The following is a 19,315-nucleotide window of genomic DNA, read 5'->3' as shown; positions in this document are numbered from 1 at the left end:
TTTAGGGCTGGTTGTAGCAGAACGCTACACAGAACGACCAATCTTATTACATTTACATATGTTAAATACATATTACAGTTGTGGCCAAAAGTTTTGAGAATGACACAAGTATTGTCTTCACAAAGTTTGCTGCTTCAGTGTTCTTAGATATTTGTCAGATGTTAGTATGGTATACTGCAGGGCCGTAGGAAGGGTGAGGTGAGTGAGGCACTGGCCTTGGGCGCAGCTTCGAGGGGGTGCACAGCCACCCAATCAGTAGCTGCAGACTCCAAGACCGGTTGGGGCGATCTCGGATCTCCCTAACCAGCCTAAGCATACTCCTCTTCGCTGTGTGCTGGGCGCGGGCAATAGACGCTCAAGTCCTACACCAAGAAACTTGCATGTCAAGACACAAGGAAAGAAGGAGGAGAAAGCAGAAAAGAAGAAGAGAAAGGTAAAAGATGGGGAGAAAGTGTGGTATTGGTTTTGACAGGGAGAAAGAAGGGGTGTCTGATGTGGAAGGGGCTATTTGATGTGGAAAAAGGAAGAGGCAATCTGATGGGGAGAAAGAAGGGGGGGGATTATGAGGAGGAAGGGCTTCAAGCCTACTCGTAAACCAGTATGTGTGCATATACATATGGTGAGGTGTGTATATGGGCAATTTATGTGTGTGTGTAAGGGCAGGCGTGTGTGTGTGTATGTATACGGTAGATGTGTATAAAAGCATTGTCCATTTGTGTGTATATATGGGCAATGTATGTGTATAAGGCGCGTTTATTTGTGTTTATGGGGAGGCATGTGTGTGGACAGGCATGTATAAGGGTAGTGCATTTGTGTGTATGTGCAGGCAAGTGCAGTGTGTGGGCAAGCATGAGTAAGAGCAGTGTATGTGTGTCCCTTTAAGAACGGCAGGCCTGTCCTTACACACATATACAGGCCTGCCGTACTTAAAGGGAAGAGAATGATTCCCTGTAACACACGTTTAACCCAGGGGCAGTATTATTGTTGTTTTAAAAATAATGCCCTTAGCGGAGTCTAGTTGTCAAGCTAATTTAATTGCATTCTACGAAGAAGTTAGTAGAAGTGTGGATCAGGGCGTGGCAGTGGATGTAATCTACTTGGATTTTGCCAAGGCGTTTGACACGGTTCCACACAATAGGTTAGTATTCAAACTGAAGGAAATTGGTCTAGATGCAAATTATTGTTCTTGGGTAGAACATTGGCTTAGAGATAGAGAACAGAGAGTTGTTATAAATGGTAAATATTCAAGCTGGTCAAAAGTGGTAAGTGGTGTCCCTCAGGGTTCTGTTCTGGGACCAATTTTATTCAACATATTTATAAATGACCTGGCAGCAGGCGTTGAAAGTTATGTTTCTGTGTTTGCAGATGACACTAAACTAGGTAAAGTAATATAGGGCGAGCGGGATATTACAGTGCTGCAGAGGAATCTAGATAGACTGGGGGAATGGGCACACAAATGGCAGATGAAAGTCAATGTAGATAAATGTAAAGTTATGCACTTCAGGGTACGGAACGCACAAGCAACCTACACCCTAAACGGTAGTGAATTAGAGGTAACGACAAATGAGAAGGATTTGGGAATTGTTATAGACAAACTAGGCAACAATGTGCAATGTCAGTCAGCAGTTGCTAAGGCCAGCAAGGTATTGTCGTGTATAAAAAGGGGCATCAAGTCGCGGGATAAAAATATAGTTTTGCCTCTGTATAAATCAATGGTAAGGCCGCACCTTGAATATGCTGTGCAATTTTGGGCACCTATTCTAAAGAAGGATATCATAGCACTAGAAAAGGTGCAGAGGCGGGCTACAAAATTAATAAAAGGAATGGAGCACTATAGTTATGAAGAAAGGTTAACAAATTTAAATCTGTTTAGTTTAGAAAAACGGCACCTCAGAGGGGATATGATAGCATTTTATAAATATAGTCGGGGCCAATACAAACCATTGTGTGGAAATCTGTTCATAAACAGGACTATGCATAGGTCATCCGTTTAGACTGGAAGAAAGGACATTTAGTCTAAGGCAGAGGAAAGGGTTTTTTACAGTAAGGACAATAAGGATGTGGAATTCTCTGTCTGCAGAGGTAGTTTTATCAGAGTCTGTACAGACATTTTAACAGCAACTGGATGGATACTTGGAAAAACATAATATTCGGGAATATAATCTTTAATTATGGGGAAACAGCTTATTGATCCAAAGAGAAATCTGACTGCCATTTTGGGGTCAAGAAGGATTTTTTTTCCCTGGTTAGTGCAAAATTGGAAAGAGCGAAACGGGGTTTTTTTGCCTTCTTTTGGATCAACAGCAACAAATTAACAGATATAGGAAAGGCTGAACTTGATGGACGCGTGTCTTTTTTCAGCCTATGTAACTATGTAGCTGTGAAACGGTCCTCCATGATCTCCAGGCCTATTCCTGGTTAAAATGAGTGCATGTGTCACTATATATATGCAGCATTTGGGCACAAGAGAATATTGCCAGAGTGCCACTTGGTCTAGGGCTGGCCCTGGGCATCACTTACACAAAGCGCCATGCGTTAAATCTAGGGGTAGGGAGGGTAAGTCAATAATGTGTGTTTGAATGCATTTCTTGGTATGATCGCGTATGTTTGTGGGTATGTTATTGTGCACATCTGTCTTTATGCGTATGTTAGTGTGTTTTCAAGTGTGTAATTGTGGGCATCTTTCTAGGTATATTAGTGTGGGAATGTGGGTATACTTTGGTGTGTATGTTATTGTGTGCTTGTCCCTGTATGTATGTTAAGTGTTTGTTTGTAGATATGTTCCTGTGTGCATGACAACACGTTTGACATGTTGGGATTCTTAGATGGAGGACAGTTTTACAGCTGCTAGACTCAGCTAAGGGCATTGTAATTTTTAAAACAATACTATATTATTGTTGTATTCATTTAAATATTATATGGCCAAAGTATTGGGACATCTGACTATTACAGCAGCAAGGACTTTGATGACATCACATTCTAAATACATAGACATTAATATGTAGCTGGTCTCCCCTTTGCAGCTATAAGAGCTTCCAAGATTTTGGAGAGTTTCTGTGGGAATTTTTGCCCATTTAATCAGAGCATTTGTGAGCTGAAGGAGACATGTCAAGACGTTTTGGACAATGCTATGCTTCCAACTTTGTGGGAACAATTTGGGGAAGACCATTTTCTACTTGCATTTTTCTTGCACCAAGCAAGGGCCATAAAAGACACGGTTGAAGAAAAAAAAAAGCCACAGAAACGCTCCAAAATCCTGTGGAAAGCCTTCCTAGAAGAGCGGAAGCTGTTATAGCTGCAAATGGGAGGATCAGCTACATAGTAATGTCTATGTATTAAGAATGCAATGTCATAAAAGTCCCTGTTGCTGTAATGGTCAGGTGTCCATATATTGTTCTCATAAGAGAGATAATCCTCTGTGAACCCTCATTGCTCACTTAAAATGTGAGTGAAAGTTATAAATCCTTATTTACCCATCATTTGTTTTTCTCTAAGTATTCAAACATGGTTACATCTCTGAGGGATGAATTACCATGGAAAAAAACAAAAAAAAACTTAAATTCTTCAATTTAAAGATTGTATAAAATCCTAAATGCAGATTAATACGATTAATACTGAGAGCACTTTATTTTTGTGTAAATTTGAATTTTTTTCAATACCTTACGTTATTTTGTATGCAAGTTGTGAGGATTGTAATTTGTCACATTGCTCATGCTAAATTACATATCTTTATAAATCTGTTCCAGTATTAGTGTCCTTATTTTTTATCTATAATTTTCTGTTCCTGCCTTAGGCGCAAAAGGAGCTAACTACAGCTCTGGTATACTGAATTATAATAACTTTTTCAAGACCTCTGCAATCTGTCCTGGCATGCTATCAATTAAGGAGAGGTTGCTCTTGAAGGATTTGTTGGTACCATTCTTTATTCATGACTGTGTTCTTAAGCAAAATTGCGAGTGAGCCCACTCCCTTGCCTGAGAAGCAACCCCACAGTCTCAGGATGCTTTAATGTTGGCATGACACAGGACTGATGGTAGCACTCACTTTGCCTTCTCTGGATTTCACGGGGTAAATCAAAGTGGCCTGCTTCAAAGATGCCCCAAATATGGGACATAGGCACAGACTGACCAGATGTCCAAAACTGCACACCTCAAAGGTGGCCTTTTACCTCCCTAATAACCCATGTATACAGGGTATCTCTGTACTCCGGAGATGTTACAGGACACAAATTGGGGTGTTTGACAGTGACATATACCAGGAGCGGTAAATTCACACCTGAAGTACAATGTGTGTGGAAAAATATACAAAAACAAGTTTGACAAAGTCGGATGGTAGAATTAGTGCATGGAAAGGGATACGTGGGGTAAGTTGCATTGGCTGGGGGTAAAGATACCCGAAATAGCACATGGGGAAGAATTACCAGATTCTGGGGAAAAATGGTTTTGAAATAGCAAAACACTATATATTGCCCAATAACTTACAGAAAAAAGCAAACAAAAACAAACATAACAATGGATATTTCTCAACTCAGGACAAATAGTAGAATCTATTTAGCAGGTTTTCTTCATTGTTTTTGCAGATGAGCAAATTTTTTTTCAAACCAAAGTGAGAAAAAGTACTTTAACATAAAAGCACCATATTTTATCTTTTTTGTTTTAATAAATTACACATGATAAAAATAATGGTATCTAAAAGAAAGCTCTGCTTGTCCTGAAAAAAAAAAGAATATATGTGTGTGGGTGCACAAAATGAGAAAGAAGAAAGTTACAGCTGAACAGCAACACTGAAAAAATGTTAAGAGCCTTTGTCCCAAAAAGTGTACTACGAAAAAGAAAGTCTTGTCATCAAGGGATTAAGAAGACACTAGTATAATATTTATATACCTGAGCTACTAGAACTGGATTCTTTCTTTCCTTTAACTGCCTTTGCCGTCATGGTCTTTTTTCCAGGTTTAGGAGTAGGTACGCTAGAGTGTGGTCCAGCAGAAGTTCTCTCGTCTTCCTCATCACTACTAGAATCTAAATAAAATGAAAATATAAATCCACAAGTGTCCTACCCAAACACATCTGCCCTGCGGCAAAAAACAAAACACGGATAAATAAGCCATGGAGTTTTGTTCACTTGCAAACCCATTCTCAGTCAGAATTAGGGCTGCAACTAACGTTTATTTTCATAATCGAATAGCTTGCCGATTAATCGATAAACAAAAAAAATGTACGTTTTTTTTTTTTTAATTTAAAATAATTTAACCCCTTCAATCCCAGGGGTTTTTGGTACCTCAAGTCCCGGAGCAATTTTGCAATTTTTGCTCTATGTCTGTTCAGTGATTATTCTCTTTTCCTGTGAATAGTGTGCCCATGTAAACTATATATTGTTTTTTTCAAGGAGAGATAGAGCTTTCTTTTGATACCATAGTTAGATTAGCTGGAATGAGAAATTTAGTAAAAACTAGCGAAAATTTGAAAAGAAAAAAAAAAATTCTTATAACACTTCCCTCTGAATCCTCGCAAAATTAGGTAAAGTGATGAAAAATCCCCTCCCTTCCAAGTTAATCAATTCAGGTGCCCTGATTTCAGAAATACCTAATTTATATAGATTTTCCATACTTTCCCAGCACTTATATACTCTAAGGTGTACAATATTAGTAGAATTTTTATGCTTTTGGCTTAACGGGTTTGGGGGTTGTGAACGGGGGCAGGTAGGTTATACTGGGTGGATGTTGTGTTAGGGCAATGGGATGTGAGGTTATCTTTTTTTTTTTTTTATAATTTTATTTTTTGTATTTTTATTTATTTAAACCCAGACACCTCATGGGCATTTAACATGGTAGGATTTTAACTGTTTCAATGTGAGAATTTTTGTGGATATAATGCTAATTTTAGGACTTGCTCATAACAAGTATATATATTACCTTTAAAGTGGGGGTGCAGCCTATAATCTGGGTTTAGTGCAGGGATGCGCAATTCGTATCTTCCGGGACATGGAGTTCCAGGTGCGTATTTTTAGCCCTGCTGCAGGCAAGCAGCAGGGTTAGGATCCAGGTTCCCCGCAACGCTGCAGGGGACCCAGATCCTACTCTCCGGCGTGACTAACCGCTGGACACGTGGGAGGCTGGGGGTGCGTTGGTAAATCGGGGGGGGGTCAGAGTTGCACATCAGGGGAGCAGAGGTGAATGTCTATAGGTAAAGTGCATTATGAATTAAGGGTGGACCTTAACCCCTTCATTCCCCTATAGACGTACCGGGACGTCCAAAAAACGCCCACTAAGAAACCCCTATGGACGTCCCGGTACGTCCAGCCCCTCGTGCAGAGTCAGGGACAAATCCCTGCCGCTGCACGGGAGACCAGGCTGTCGTTTGACAGCCTGGACTCCCCCCTGGCAGCAGAAGCCGGCATTGCCGGCTTTCTGCTGCCCGATCTCCCGTAACAGCTTCCGGCATGAAAGCCGGTAAACTGTTACAGTTGAAAGTGCCCGATCGCGCAGTTGCAAACGCGCGATCGGGCATTCTCTTCTGGGTTGCGTCACTGCTGAGGCAGAGAAGCTGCGATCTCTACGCAGGTCCGTGAGGACCTGCATAGAGATCACAGTGTGATCGGTGCAGGAGGGATCGCGGGGAGGGGAGTGAGAAACCATGTCTCTCACTCCCCCTCCCGTCCTGAAAGAGAAAAGCAGAAAAAAAAAGTTAATTCATTTAAAAAATAATATTAAATAAATTAAAATATAAATACAAAAAAAAAATTATGTGAGCTGTGATGTCATTGTGACATCACTGGCATGTTCAGGAGGTCCCTAGGAGGACCTCTAACCATTTCTGTGTAAAAATATATTTAAAAATAAAAAATGTAAAACAATTAAATTTAAAAAATATATATAAAAAAAAATTAAAAACCTTACTTCCCATTGCCCTAGCATAACATCTAGCCAGTATAACCCTCCTGCCCTCATTCACAACCCCCAAACCCATTAAGCCATAGGCATAAAAATTATACAAAATTGTACACCTTATAGTATGCTCCCAGGTGCTGGGAAAGTCTGGAAAATCTATATAAATTAGGTATTTCTGAAATCAGGACACCTGAATTAATAAACTTGGAGGGGATTTTCCATCACTTTACCTAATTTTGTGAGGATTCAGAGGGAAAATGTAAACAAAAATTAGTTTATTTTTCTAATCTTCGCTAGTTTTTACTAAATTTCTCATTCTAGATTTTCAGCTAATCATCCAACTATGGTATCAAACGAAAGCTCTATCTCTCCTTGAAAAAACAATATATAGTTTTCACAGGAAAAGAGAATCATTGCTAAACCGACATACCCCAAAAATGTCAAAATTGCTCTGGGCTTTGAGGTACCAAAAACCCCTGGGATTGAAGGGGTTAAAATGACTATTGGTTTTCCAAATTTCTGTTTGTATATAACCTATGCTAACTGCATAAGATACCAAAAAATGTTAAAATACATGTATTCCTGTCCATTAGGTAAACCACTGTTTTACCATTCCACTGTGTATTTTTTTCTTTCAAATAGCACCAGACTTTTAGGGCACAGCCTATATTCAAGCAAATACGGTATATATATGGTATTAACATTAGAAAGCTGGGCGCCTTTGACTTGCATGGTCGATGCTGTATCTGTATTTAACCTGCAGAGGGAGCCCAGAGTTTTCAGGAGGGTATGCCATTTTTTTTTGTTTTTCGGTTTTTTGGACACCGCCATCTTGTGAGAGTCAAAATCTCTCTCAGTGGTGCTTGTGACTGCTCTCCAGAGCTTGGCCATTTTTAATAGCAAAGCCAGGCAACTCTCCAGCAAATTCTACAAAGAACTCACCTTTTAGCGAACAGATACTACTGCTCCATGCAGTGCTTTCTGTAGTGAGAATGACAGGACATCCTTATAGTACTGTTCAGTTGCAAAGGACCACTGGTATATGAAAAGCTTTGTTGGGGGCAAGACAGAAGCAATATTTTTTTTTTTTAATAAACAGAGCAAGCGTCATTAACTAGACATACCAGTTTCACTGTCTGAGATCGATTCTCCTTTCTTAGTGCCAAGCTTGGCTGCCAAGGCAGATGACTTTCGCTGAGTATTTTTAGCTGCATGGGAACAAAGATGATAGAACATTTCAACTAACTTAATATATACAGAAACAGTCAATAAACACAAGTATTCATGCTTTAGTGACATACAAAAATAGGATTTCTGTATTTCTACATAAAATACATGGATGCATATTTAAGTCAAGATTTCCATATTATAATAAACATTACACTTTCTTGCAGACTGTTCCTGGTTGTGTTGGGCCTCTTCTGTCTTAATCGCAGGTGGAGGTACAGCACTATAAACGCCTGAAAGTAACAGATACATGAAAATTGACTAGAGCACAACATCAAATGCCAATATCAATGTTTACAAGTTACCTATACAGTAAATTCAAGGTTTAGTGATAACATGTGGCAAACCAAGCTTATCTACTTAAACCCACTGCCTTATAATACCACTCTCAATGAAGGAATAACTCAAAACTGAGAAACAATGCTTATACTATTTTAGTATGAAAATGTTATACAATTTTCTAAATTTAAACTGTAAATGTAGGGCTTGAAGATTCTTAAGAAAAGTTTTGACTGGCATGACAAGACATCAAAATCATGTCTAAGGCGACATACTCCTTTATTTCCTCTCTGGACTAACAGATACAGCCACACAAATTGTGACAGGATGTCCTTCAAGACATACCTGTACATGTCTAACGACAGCTTGGACTCAGAGTACTCGTACAGTTTCAATAGGAATGAGTTCCCTTCTGGTAGAGGTCAGTGATGACACTTTACAGAAGGACTTGAGAATAGAAGAGATCTAGGAGGGCCTGTAGAGCCTGCTGACTTCTTCCCCGGTTGGCTGATAGCACAGAACAAAACAGAGCTATGGCGTACTGCTTGCTGATCAGAGTATGATCAGCACAGGGAGTTTCTCCCCGTTAAGGAAAATATAAATAAAAAAGCAAGACACTTCTGTACAGTGGCATCTGTGCAATAAGAAAGCGGTGCAAAACAGAAAAAAATAGAATGTTAAAAAGGTCTCACTGTGGATTTTACATAGAGGATGGATGTGGACCTCTAAAACAATGTACATACAAATATTTGAAAGAAAATTATTTTTTCCCAAAAATAGTCTCATGTCTAATGACATGACTGCCTACGAAGAATCAGCATTCAATGACCACATTTGTTATATCAGTGTAATTTAACATGTGGTAAAGGCTCTGAAAGATTTACAAAAATATAATTCAAGAGTGGTGACTCAGACAAAGGAAAGGGGTAGTGATCATGAAGAGGGAGTATGTTATTTACAGGAATCATGCAAACAATTAAACAATAGAAGTACATATACTATTCTTAAGGGTGATTCCAATTCAAACACAGTTTGCAAATACCTCATGAATGGGGAAAATAGTTTTACAAACAAGTTAAATATTTGGCTATAAACTACCCTAAAACATGTTTTTTCTATTTTCTGCCCAAGGTACATGAAGATTAAGGATAGCCACTGGATCACCCCATAATTTCTGGGGCAGAATATCCCGAAGTATAGTGAGGTCTGTCTTCAACAAATAGTGACAAAGTGCTAAGTGTATTCAAAAGATACAAAAAACATCCTAGAGATACAGGAAGCAGAAGCTTGGGATGAGGAACCTATTTTAGTTATGTGATTCCTTGTACACTATTTCATACAAAAGGTTGTGAAGCAGTGAATTTTTCCTTAAGGATTCAGCCTGTAATAGAGGGAATCAATTCGGTTCTACATAACATTTAAGTTTAGTACCAAGCCCTGTTCTATTGGGCTGATGGGCACCAATACCAGTTTATTCATGGTTTATCAGGAATACCATTTTGATGGACATGGCTGGGTGTTAAATGTGGTTGCTTATTGCTGTTAAACTGATATGTTCATTTTTAGGTGTTGTCCATTGGAGGATCTTTATGACATACCTGAACAGTAACTTCCGGGGAGTTAATCAGTCCAACAATTTGTATTGCAGAATTACTTATTTAAAAAAAATTAGACCTGAAGATTAACATAGGATTAAACAAGTAAACAGTTATACTGAGTTTAGTAGCAGTCATACGCTCTCCTTAAAAATAAAGTCACAAATAGGTCAATTCCTCAGGAATAGGAGGAGATAACTGAGAACAAACAGCTGACCCATCTTGAATTCTTGATTTTGGTGGCAGGGGTAATAAGCTTGAAGATATTATAGAGGTGCTCTCCATTTAAAATATGTTAAAGTAAAACAAACAAAAAAATTTATATACTTTAAATTCCAAGGTTTACATTGGATGTGGAGTTTGTTTTGCTTGCATGAATACAGGTGCAGAAATGAGGCACGTATATATGCACATGTGTAGAGGATTTAACATCAAGTAAACAGTCACCTTATTCCAATCTATTAGAGTGAACCTGCGGCAGGCAACACATTGTTCACAGTACAATACCCCTCTATGTTGGGATATAGGAGCATAAAAATAAACGTGAACATTAACCCCTTAAGGACCGGGCTCATTTTTCGTTTTCTACCCTGTGGGACCGAGGCTGTTTTGACACCTTTGTGGTGCTTGTGTTCAGGTGTAATTTTCTCCTCACCCATTTAGTGTACCCACATAAGTTATATATTGTTTTTTTCAGGACAAGATGGGCTTTCTTCAGATACCATTATTTTGATCGTATCATCTTATTTACTATAAAAAAAATAAAAAAAACATGGTGAAAAATTGAAAAAAAATACATTTTATGACTTTTATTTGAAAAATCTTTTACTCACCTAAAAAAGCAAGTAAAAAAACTAGCTAAATAGATTCTACTACTTGTCCTGAGTTTAGAGATACCCAATGTTTTTATGTTTTTTTGCTGTTTTTTGTACGTTATAGGGCAATAAGTACAAGCAGCGTTTTATGATTTCCAAATCTTTTTTAACAAATCTGGTCAGTCTGCCTACATCTCCTCTTTGGAACATCTTTGAAGCCGGTTAACTCAATTTAACCCATTCAAACCATATATTTGTGAAAACTAGACACCCCAGGGTATTCCAAATGCTGTTATTTTAACCCTTTCCATGCACCAATTATACAACTACACTTTGTCAAACTTTGTAATAGTAATTTTTTTTATTTTTTTTTCCACACAAATTGTACTTTAGTTATAGATATACAGGTTCTGGTATATGCCACTGTCTAACAACACCCCAATATGTGTTCAGGAACATCTCCTGAGTACAGCGATACCCCACATGCATGGGTTTGTCAGATTGTTTGGCTGGTAAAAGGCTACTTTTGGGGCATGCGTAATTCAGGTGGTCATTTGGTCATTCTGCCTCCATCTCCTCTTTGGAATATCTTTGAAGCCGGTTAACTCAATTTAACCCATTCAAACCATATATTTTGGAAAACTAGACACCCCAGGGTATTCCGAATGCTGTTATTTTAACCCTTTCCATGCACCAATTATAGAACTACACTTTGTCAAACTTTGTAATAGTATTTTTTTCACACAAATTGTACTTTAGTTATAGATATACAGGTTCTGGTATGTCACTGTCAAACAACCCCCCAATATGTGTTCAGGAACATCTCCTGAGTGCAGTGATACCCGACATGCATGGGTTTGTCGGGTTGTTTCAGACTTAAAATGCCACATTTGGGAAGTGCGCTTTTTTTCTCCATTTTGGTCAGTCTGTACCTATGCCCTATCTGTGAGCTAGGCCACTCCAATTTACCCCATCAGCCATTTTTTTTTATATATTAGACACCCCTTGGGTATTTGAAGTGCTTTTATTTTAACTCTGAGATTTTTGAGAAATTTTAGCACTTGCTCAAAATAATAAACTTTATTTTTTTAATACTTTTTTTATATTTTTTTTTACACATTTTGCTGGTACTGGATGGTTCATCTAGTGACATCACTGCATAATTATTTTTAAATGTTAGCACATTTTTTTTTTTCCATTTTTTTTATTTTTTTTTTTTTGAATATTTTACTAATCACATAGTGATTAGAAAGCTGGGCTCCATTGACTTGCATGGTTGAATGCAGTACCTGTATTCAACCAGCAAGTGGAGCCAGTTCTCTAGAGGGTCTGGAGACCATCTAGCAAACTTTGTCTTGTTTGTTTTTTTTACAGAGCGGCGGCCATCTTACTTGATGGCGAAGATCACCGGCAGCTGCGGCTGTGACCGCTCTCCGGAGCGGTCACAGCCCACCTAAAGGTAAGTGTTTGATGTCGCTGGATGCCTCCTGATCGAGGCATTCCAGCGACACCATTTAAGTTTAGGAGGCGATCGTTGATCGCCTCCTAAACGCTTTTAAAACGGGCGTCCGCCGCCATACAATGTATGGCGGCTGTTGACGCCCCGGGGAGGGGCCAGACATGGCCCCCGATGCCGATCTCGGCCTTGCTGAATGCCTCGACATCGAGGCATTGCAGCAAGGCCGTTTAAGCGAAGAAAGTGATCCTTGATCACTTTCTAAGCTTATTTAACTTTTTGACGGTTCAGGACCGTCAAAGGTCATTTAGTGACCTTCTTGTCATGACGGTCCTGAACCGGCAAAGGTCGCGAAGGGGTTAAGCGTGTCCCTGTACATGTCTCAGAGCAACATAACAGCAACCTACACAAGCTGAGCTTTAATAAGAATTCAGAAAGTGGGGCCTAATTGGAGGGGTGACATTTTAACAAATTTGGTATGTGTGATTTTTAATATGGGCAAGGACCTTAAGGATTTTGAATTGTCTTATTTTGCAATTATTGTTTAGCAGCTGTAGCTTTTTTTTTTATCTATTTATTGAGTCCTTTGAATTTTAAGTTTGTTCTGCATGGATTAAGTATATCAGGAAAAGGAAAATCACTACTATATTTACACTGGAATACATTTTAGACTAGAAAATTGCGACAGGAATGAAGAACTCAATGGGAAGGACGGAACTTTACTTCCATACAAGAGGTCCCCATAGAACTCAAAGGAACGAACAAGAAGTGGGATTCATTCAAGATGGAAAAAAATTAAAACTGTCCTTGGGGTGCGCAAAACCCTGGTCCCGAAAGGGCCAACTACTAACATAATGTAATGATATTTGCATTACTCTAAGGAACAAGTGGAAATAAGTACTTAGATCTCAGTTAATACTTTAATATCCTTAGGTTATTCAGCTATTGTAAGGATTACAAATGAAACTTTGTAATAGTCACTTAACATTTTTATGTTTCTCATAGGCACTTACTGACCGACCCATGATCCTCTTTGAAAAGCCTTTTTCACAACCTAGAAGTTTATGGCAGATTGGAACACGTAATCAATTGTAAATGGCAAACTTTGGGAATAATCTGGTTTTGTTCCCCAACAAAAACAACTATGTATCTGATTATTAAGAGTAGATTTATAAATATAGCTTTTAAATATATACATACTTAAAATCAGATATATGATCTGTCAGGAGAGTTGAACATTACTACATTATGGTCCTACAATGGATTCACAAACAGACCATAATATATTCCTTGTTTTAATGTACAGTACAAAGCACAGTAGAAAATAGACATGTGCAAGTGGGCCAAAATTTGACAATTTTTTTCAGTTTTTGGCCCACTACCCACATTTACGCTCACACACTCATTCCCATTCATGCTCTCTAAATGTTTCACCTACCTTCTCTGCAGACCACTTCTGCTATCCTTTCTTCTTCCACATCTCCGCAGACATAAACCGGTAACTTCCAAAATATTGCCATCAGTTGGTGCTTGCTGGGTTGTCCTCTCCCTCGATTGGAGGACTGGGGAGAATGTCACCACAGCACCGCCATTTTGGCAGAAGTTGCCAGGTTATGCCAAGGGAGATGTGAAAGAAGAAAGACAAAGATTGAAGAGAAGATGTGGAAGAAGGGGTCAGCAGAGAAGGTAGGGAAATATTGAGAGCGTGAGTGGACTTACGAATGTCGGACAAAAATTCGGAGCTTTTTCCTTTGCTTTCAGCCAATTTGCGGAGGGTCTGGCCTCGTTTTCTGTGCATCATACGAATCACTGAATTTACCAAAATTTTGTACATTTGAAATTCATACGAATCCAAATGCAGAAGTCTGCTTTTTATATAGTGTTCTGGTGGTGCATTAGTGTGTAACTTGCAGCTGGTTCTCACCTGGCTTTGGTTTTGTTTTTGCCTTTGGCATCTTGCCAGAGCTATCGGAGTCCGAGGAGTCATCACTACTAGAGTCTGTGTTCCCAGTATTCGCCTTGCTTGATGAGGACTTGGCTGTGGCAGGTGAGTTGGCTGGGGTAGTTTTTTCTACAGTAGCTTTCTGGTAGATATATTTAATTTTGACTGGAATTACTACATTTCATTATTACATTAAAATCATAGAACATGATGATCACTTGGGGAACTGATACTAAGAGCTGTTAAACTATTTCTAGTGATGCCACTGACATTAACAAGGAGCTCATATGCATTTGGATAGACATAAATCCCTTAATACAAAACCTCTGTTAATTATATATTAGTGCTATTTTTGGAGGATTTGTGAGGCAGGATTAAAGTGCATGTAACTGACTAGGGGAGAATCTACAATATATAATTAAAAAAAAAAACCCCAGAAACCCAAAACATAAAATCATTTAACTTAACCATTTTCTTGGATTGAGTGCTTGTGGCGATAGCAGTGGTGCCTAAGTGGCAGCAGAATAATGGTATGAGAGGGAATGAGTTATTTGAATGGTACACCGATGAAAAATGTGAGTTTTTTGCCCCGACTAGTAGGCAAATAAAGTAAGAGATCGTCAATTTACCATGGCTAGGACTCTGGCATCTGATTCTTTGTTTCTATTTGCATGTTTTTTTCTGATTGCAGCAGAGGGAGCACTCTTTCCTGTAATTAGAAACACATTATATATATATATATATATATGGTAGAGCGGAGGCTCCCATACTCCCCATTTAGCATGCTGGCCACACCAATATTGCATAAAATATCTATGTCTGACAACAAAATGGCCAACACGACTCATTGTAATGCCTGCAAAATTAAAAATGGACACCATGCAAGTGTAGCAGCCATTTTGCGACTGGTGTACATTACAATGCAAAAAAACAGGTAATCCTAAAGGGTTCACTTACCTTTTTCTTGCCGCAGTATATACACATTTCCCAATGTGTGACATTGGGAGTTTCCACAACAAAATACTGTGCCAAAACATACAACATTCGTGCAATATTTCCACCTCAAAATGTTTAGAAGTTCTTACAGTCTAATACCTTTTGCAGCTGGTGATTTTGTCTCAGTCTTTGATTTCTTAGAAGCGTCATCCTCACAGCTGCTGACTTCCGAGCTGGAGCTGTCTGCTTTCTTTTGCAGGGGAGACTTGGTCACTGTCTTACCCTTGGGTGTTGTTTTTGTCTAATTGGAAGTTGGAACAGTTGTTAATAGCATCAGAAATCACAATACAGACCCCAAAAGACCTAGATGTCTAGAGTTTTTACCCCCATGTGTAGTCCATTAATGCAACATCTTCCCTACTGATTGTTTTTAGTGCCCTAAAGACAATATTTTTTTGTATCACTGGGTAGAGAACAGGGTAAAGTTCTATGAAGGGCCAAGAGCAATGGAATGAATTCTAGTAATATGAAAAGGACTTGTATTGCATTGCAATATCTTACAAGTTGATGTTTCTTTTCCTCCTCTTCATCAGTGGAGTCATCACTGCTGCTATCTGCTTTTTTAGATTGGGTCGATTTAACTGTAGGTCTTTTCCCATCAGCAGGTGCAATACCTAAGATTAAAGAAACTGGTCAAGACAAAGCAGCAGCTCATAATTTTCTCCCATACCATCTGAGTTTAGCACAAAAGCATCCAACATCACGAGTAGATATTGATTAAATATTTGTACTCCAATGCTGAAGTTAACAGTACCCAAACATCAAGGGTATACAAACACTAAAGGCATTTTGGGTTATATGGAAATTCATTACAAAAGACTAGAAGACACACAATATCTACTACGCTATGACACATTATAAGTCCTTGTAAAAAGTAGAAAAGGTGTATTACGCACCACTATCTCAACCAAATAATCGCTTACCAGGTCTTTTAGCAGGTGGTTCTTCATCCTCACTGGAGCTGTCCTCACTGCTGGAAGAATCTTTGACCGGCTTCTTAGCAGGGACACCATTGGCTGATGGTTGTCGCTTATTTGCATCTGGTGACCTATAAAATACACTAAAATTAACTTTCATACTTCTGTCTCAGAATCGTCCTTTTACTTACAGTCAGCAAAAAGGGGCTTGAACTGACATTTGAGTATTAGGGCTGCAACAACGAATCGATAAAATCAATAATCGATTATGAAAATCATTGTCAACTATTTTTATTATCGATTAGTTGAATCGATTTTTATCGATTTATAAAATGAGTTTTTTTTCCCAGAGCAAATGCTCGGAAAAACTCCCCTCCTTCTATAATCCGACCTCGAATAGAGATTTGATTAACCAGATCCCCCGCAGCGCTGCAGGAGACCTGGATTCTCCTCTCTGTCAGGCGGTGGGTGTCTGCACGATGCGCGCAGACATCCTCCGCTTCTCCCCTCCACTTCCGCTGGGGCTTCTATTACTGAACGCTGGCGTCATGTGACCTTCCGGTGCTCCCTCATGGAAGCCCCAGCGCAAGTGGAGGAGAGAAGCGGAGGCTGTCTGCGCGCATCGCACTGACCCCCACCGGCTGCCAGAGAGGATCCAGGGGCACAGTGGCATATAGGAGGGGTATAAGGCATTGTGGGGCACAGTGGCATATCGGTGGCCATAGTGGCATATCGGTGGCATATAGGAGAGGTATAAGGCATACACAGTGTATCCGATATAAGGGATATCGGGGCACAGTGGCAACTGTGGCATATAGGATGTATAAGGCATATATGGGGGAAGAGTAGCATACAGGAGGTATAAGGCATTTCTAGGGCAAGCTGGGGGTGAGATGTGCATAACTGGGGGCAGGTTGGCACATAAAAGGAAATATAAACAAGAGGCATTTTTCTCATCTTTTTATTAAATATGAAAAAATATAGTTATATATAGTATATAGTATAAATAAATGAAAAATGTGCATATTTTTTGTTCTATCCGATTAATCGATTATGAAAATAATAGTTAGCTGCAGCCCTACAGAGTATGCACTTAATGTTGACCCGTTCTGTTCCCACTTTACACTACTTTATTTGACAAACTAATCTCAACCTTTGGCTTTCAATACCACCTGTATGCCAAAGACACCGATATCTACCAGTCCTCTTACGATCTCTCTCAGGTCTTGTAACTAACTGCCTAGCCTGTCTAACTGGATGTCTGCACACGTGCTAAAACTCAATCTCTCTCTAAAACCAAACTTATCTTCCCTCCGTTGTCAAATATTTGGGAGGCATATAAGGGGATAAAAGGCATATCCGGAAACTACTTTTTCATATTTAATAAACTATGTTTGAGAAAAAGGCATTTTTTGGTTTCCTTTCCTTTTATTTGTCAACCTGCCCACCAGAAATGCCTTATACCCCCATATATATGCCACTCTATCCCCCAGATATTCCCCTTTACCCCCCTTATATGCCTGTCTGCACGCATCGCACAGACAACCTCCGCCAGCTGCCAGAGGTTGTCTGCACGCATCGCCATTTGTGGGTCTTAAACATATAGTAGCCCATTTCACATATACTCCAAAATACTTTACTGCATGCAAGTTTCTGTGGGGATTCTACAGTTACTGTAATAATCTGTCGCTTAATTCCTCCCCTGGTAGCTTCTCCCAGAAGCAGAGAGACGTGAAAGAAAAAGAAAAAAAAGTATTTTAGCGAAACTGTTGTTGTAAACCGTGTAAGTATAATACACCATTTGCAAAATACATAAAATACTTACTTCACCCAGTAACTGTATATATCCAAAAGAGAAGATGGACTGGGGTCATTGTCTTTCTGTAAGAATATTACAAAAGAGAAGTTACTTCCGCTGAAATCCCAGACAGATTTGCTTTAGATAAAAGTTAAAAGAAAAGGGAGGACTCCCATAACTACTGATCTGCAAAAACGGTTTACAATTATCAGCCGATTTCATATCCTACTCTAAGAAAGCATATAGCAATCTGATCACTCACCCTCTATTACCACTTCGTGTACAATTTAATCAGAATAAGATGAACAGTACGAGGATTTGACGTTCTAATCTTCTAAAATCAATAATCGTTTTTCTTAGCATAAGAATTACACTACACTCAGTTCAAGAACGGTATAAAACCATGTTAATTTGCCGTTAGTGTTTCATTTAAAAAGCTGTTCCAGTGGACATGCTTACTCTAAGTGGCGACATTAGCCGCCCGTTTACCGTCGACAAAATGCTTTGTCTCGCTCTGCATTTATCACTCACCACGCTTGTAGCCCTAGTGAACTCTCTAGCTGCATTGGTGAACTGGTTGTCCCGTAGAAAGCGCAGTACATGGGGGAAGAGATCACTCGGTACAACACGCCGTTCCGACATACTTCTCATTCAGGCCTCAATGCACGCTGCAACTCCAACTCATGTGCAAAAGACCGCTACAAGTCTGTCGCATTTGCATTACGTCACGAGCTAACAACATCCGGGGAACGGCTAGAATGGGTGGAGAAAGATGGCGGCAACGCTTGGATGGTACAAAGGCGAAACAACAAATGTTCCCCCTTCGAGTCTTACAGTGGGAAGCCCCCAAGCTTCTCCCCCCAAAAAATACTAAGACACTGGTGCATACGTGCATACTAAGATATTATTAGAAGTGGGCAGCGCTAATAAAAAAATATTAAAAGCAAAGTAAATAATGTTACACATAACTAAAACGTATGTGATAAAACGTATAAAAAACAAAGCACCAAGCAATGCCTCAGTAACGCGACACGCTTCAATATGTTTCTTTAAGCTCAGCGGTACCTCGGTCTTACAAAGTAGGCAAAAAAACTACTAGGAGGTAACGTTATGAAACGTGTTGCATTACTGAACACTTCCATAACGCAATTTTTTTGTGTTTTTGTTTGACATACTAAACAGCATATGGGGATGAAGGGACACCTAGTGACAGTGATAAGCATTGCAGCCAATGCAATGCTCATCCATAGTAAATCAAAATATGTTATTTTCTGTAGTTCTTCATTCTAAGTTCCGCTGGACACTGAACCAAAAGAAAATGTATCTTTATCTGAACATGTGCTATTTCTGGCTGAAGCAACTGGTAACTCTTTTGCTCTTTTACTTGCTAAAGCAGTTTCACTA

At 39.2% G+C, this 19,315-nt stretch overlaps 1 protein-coding gene across 3 annotated transcripts in view; it reads right to left on the bottom strand.

Annotated features, from left to right (window-relative positions):
• Positions 1-18,613, bottom strand: part of NOLC1 (nucleolar and coiled-body phosphoprotein 1) — a 43,889-nt gene extending 25,276 nt beyond the window's left edge. The window contains exons 1-10 of one of the 3 annotated variants that reach the window (XM_053450933.1): positions 18,443-18,613; positions 17,939-17,994; positions 16,120-16,244; positions 15,698-15,810; positions 15,296-15,437; positions 14,830-14,909; positions 14,183-14,342; positions 8,269-8,346; positions 8,011-8,094; positions 4,884-5,018 (exon numbers count right to left, since the gene is read on the bottom strand). In XM_053450933.1, coding sequence (XP_053306908.1) covers positions 4,884-5,018; positions 8,011-8,094; positions 8,269-8,346; positions 14,183-14,342; positions 14,830-14,909; positions 15,296-15,437; positions 15,698-15,810; positions 16,120-16,244; positions 17,939-17,994; positions 18,443-18,562 — 1,093 coding nt within the window. In that variant the 5' untranslated portion in view covers positions 18,563-18,613. The remainder of the gene's footprint in view (positions 1-4,883; positions 5,019-8,010; positions 8,095-8,268; positions 8,347-14,182; positions 14,343-14,829; positions 14,910-15,295; positions 15,438-15,697; positions 15,811-16,119; positions 16,245-17,938; positions 17,995-18,442) is intronic. The other 2 variants (XM_053450931.1, XM_053450932.1) reach the window with 2 other exon arrangements.
• Between the last annotated feature and the right edge of the window lie 702 nt (positions 18,614-19,315).

This window comes from Spea bombifrons, chromosome 11, assembly GCF_027358695.1.
Source record: "Spea bombifrons isolate aSpeBom1 chromosome 11, aSpeBom1.2.pri, whole genome shotgun sequence".
In the NCBI taxonomy this organism is placed as follows: Eukaryota; Metazoa; Chordata; class Amphibia; order Anura; family Pelobatidae; genus Spea; species Spea bombifrons.
This window is presented reverse-complemented; position numbering and strand designations above follow the sequence as displayed.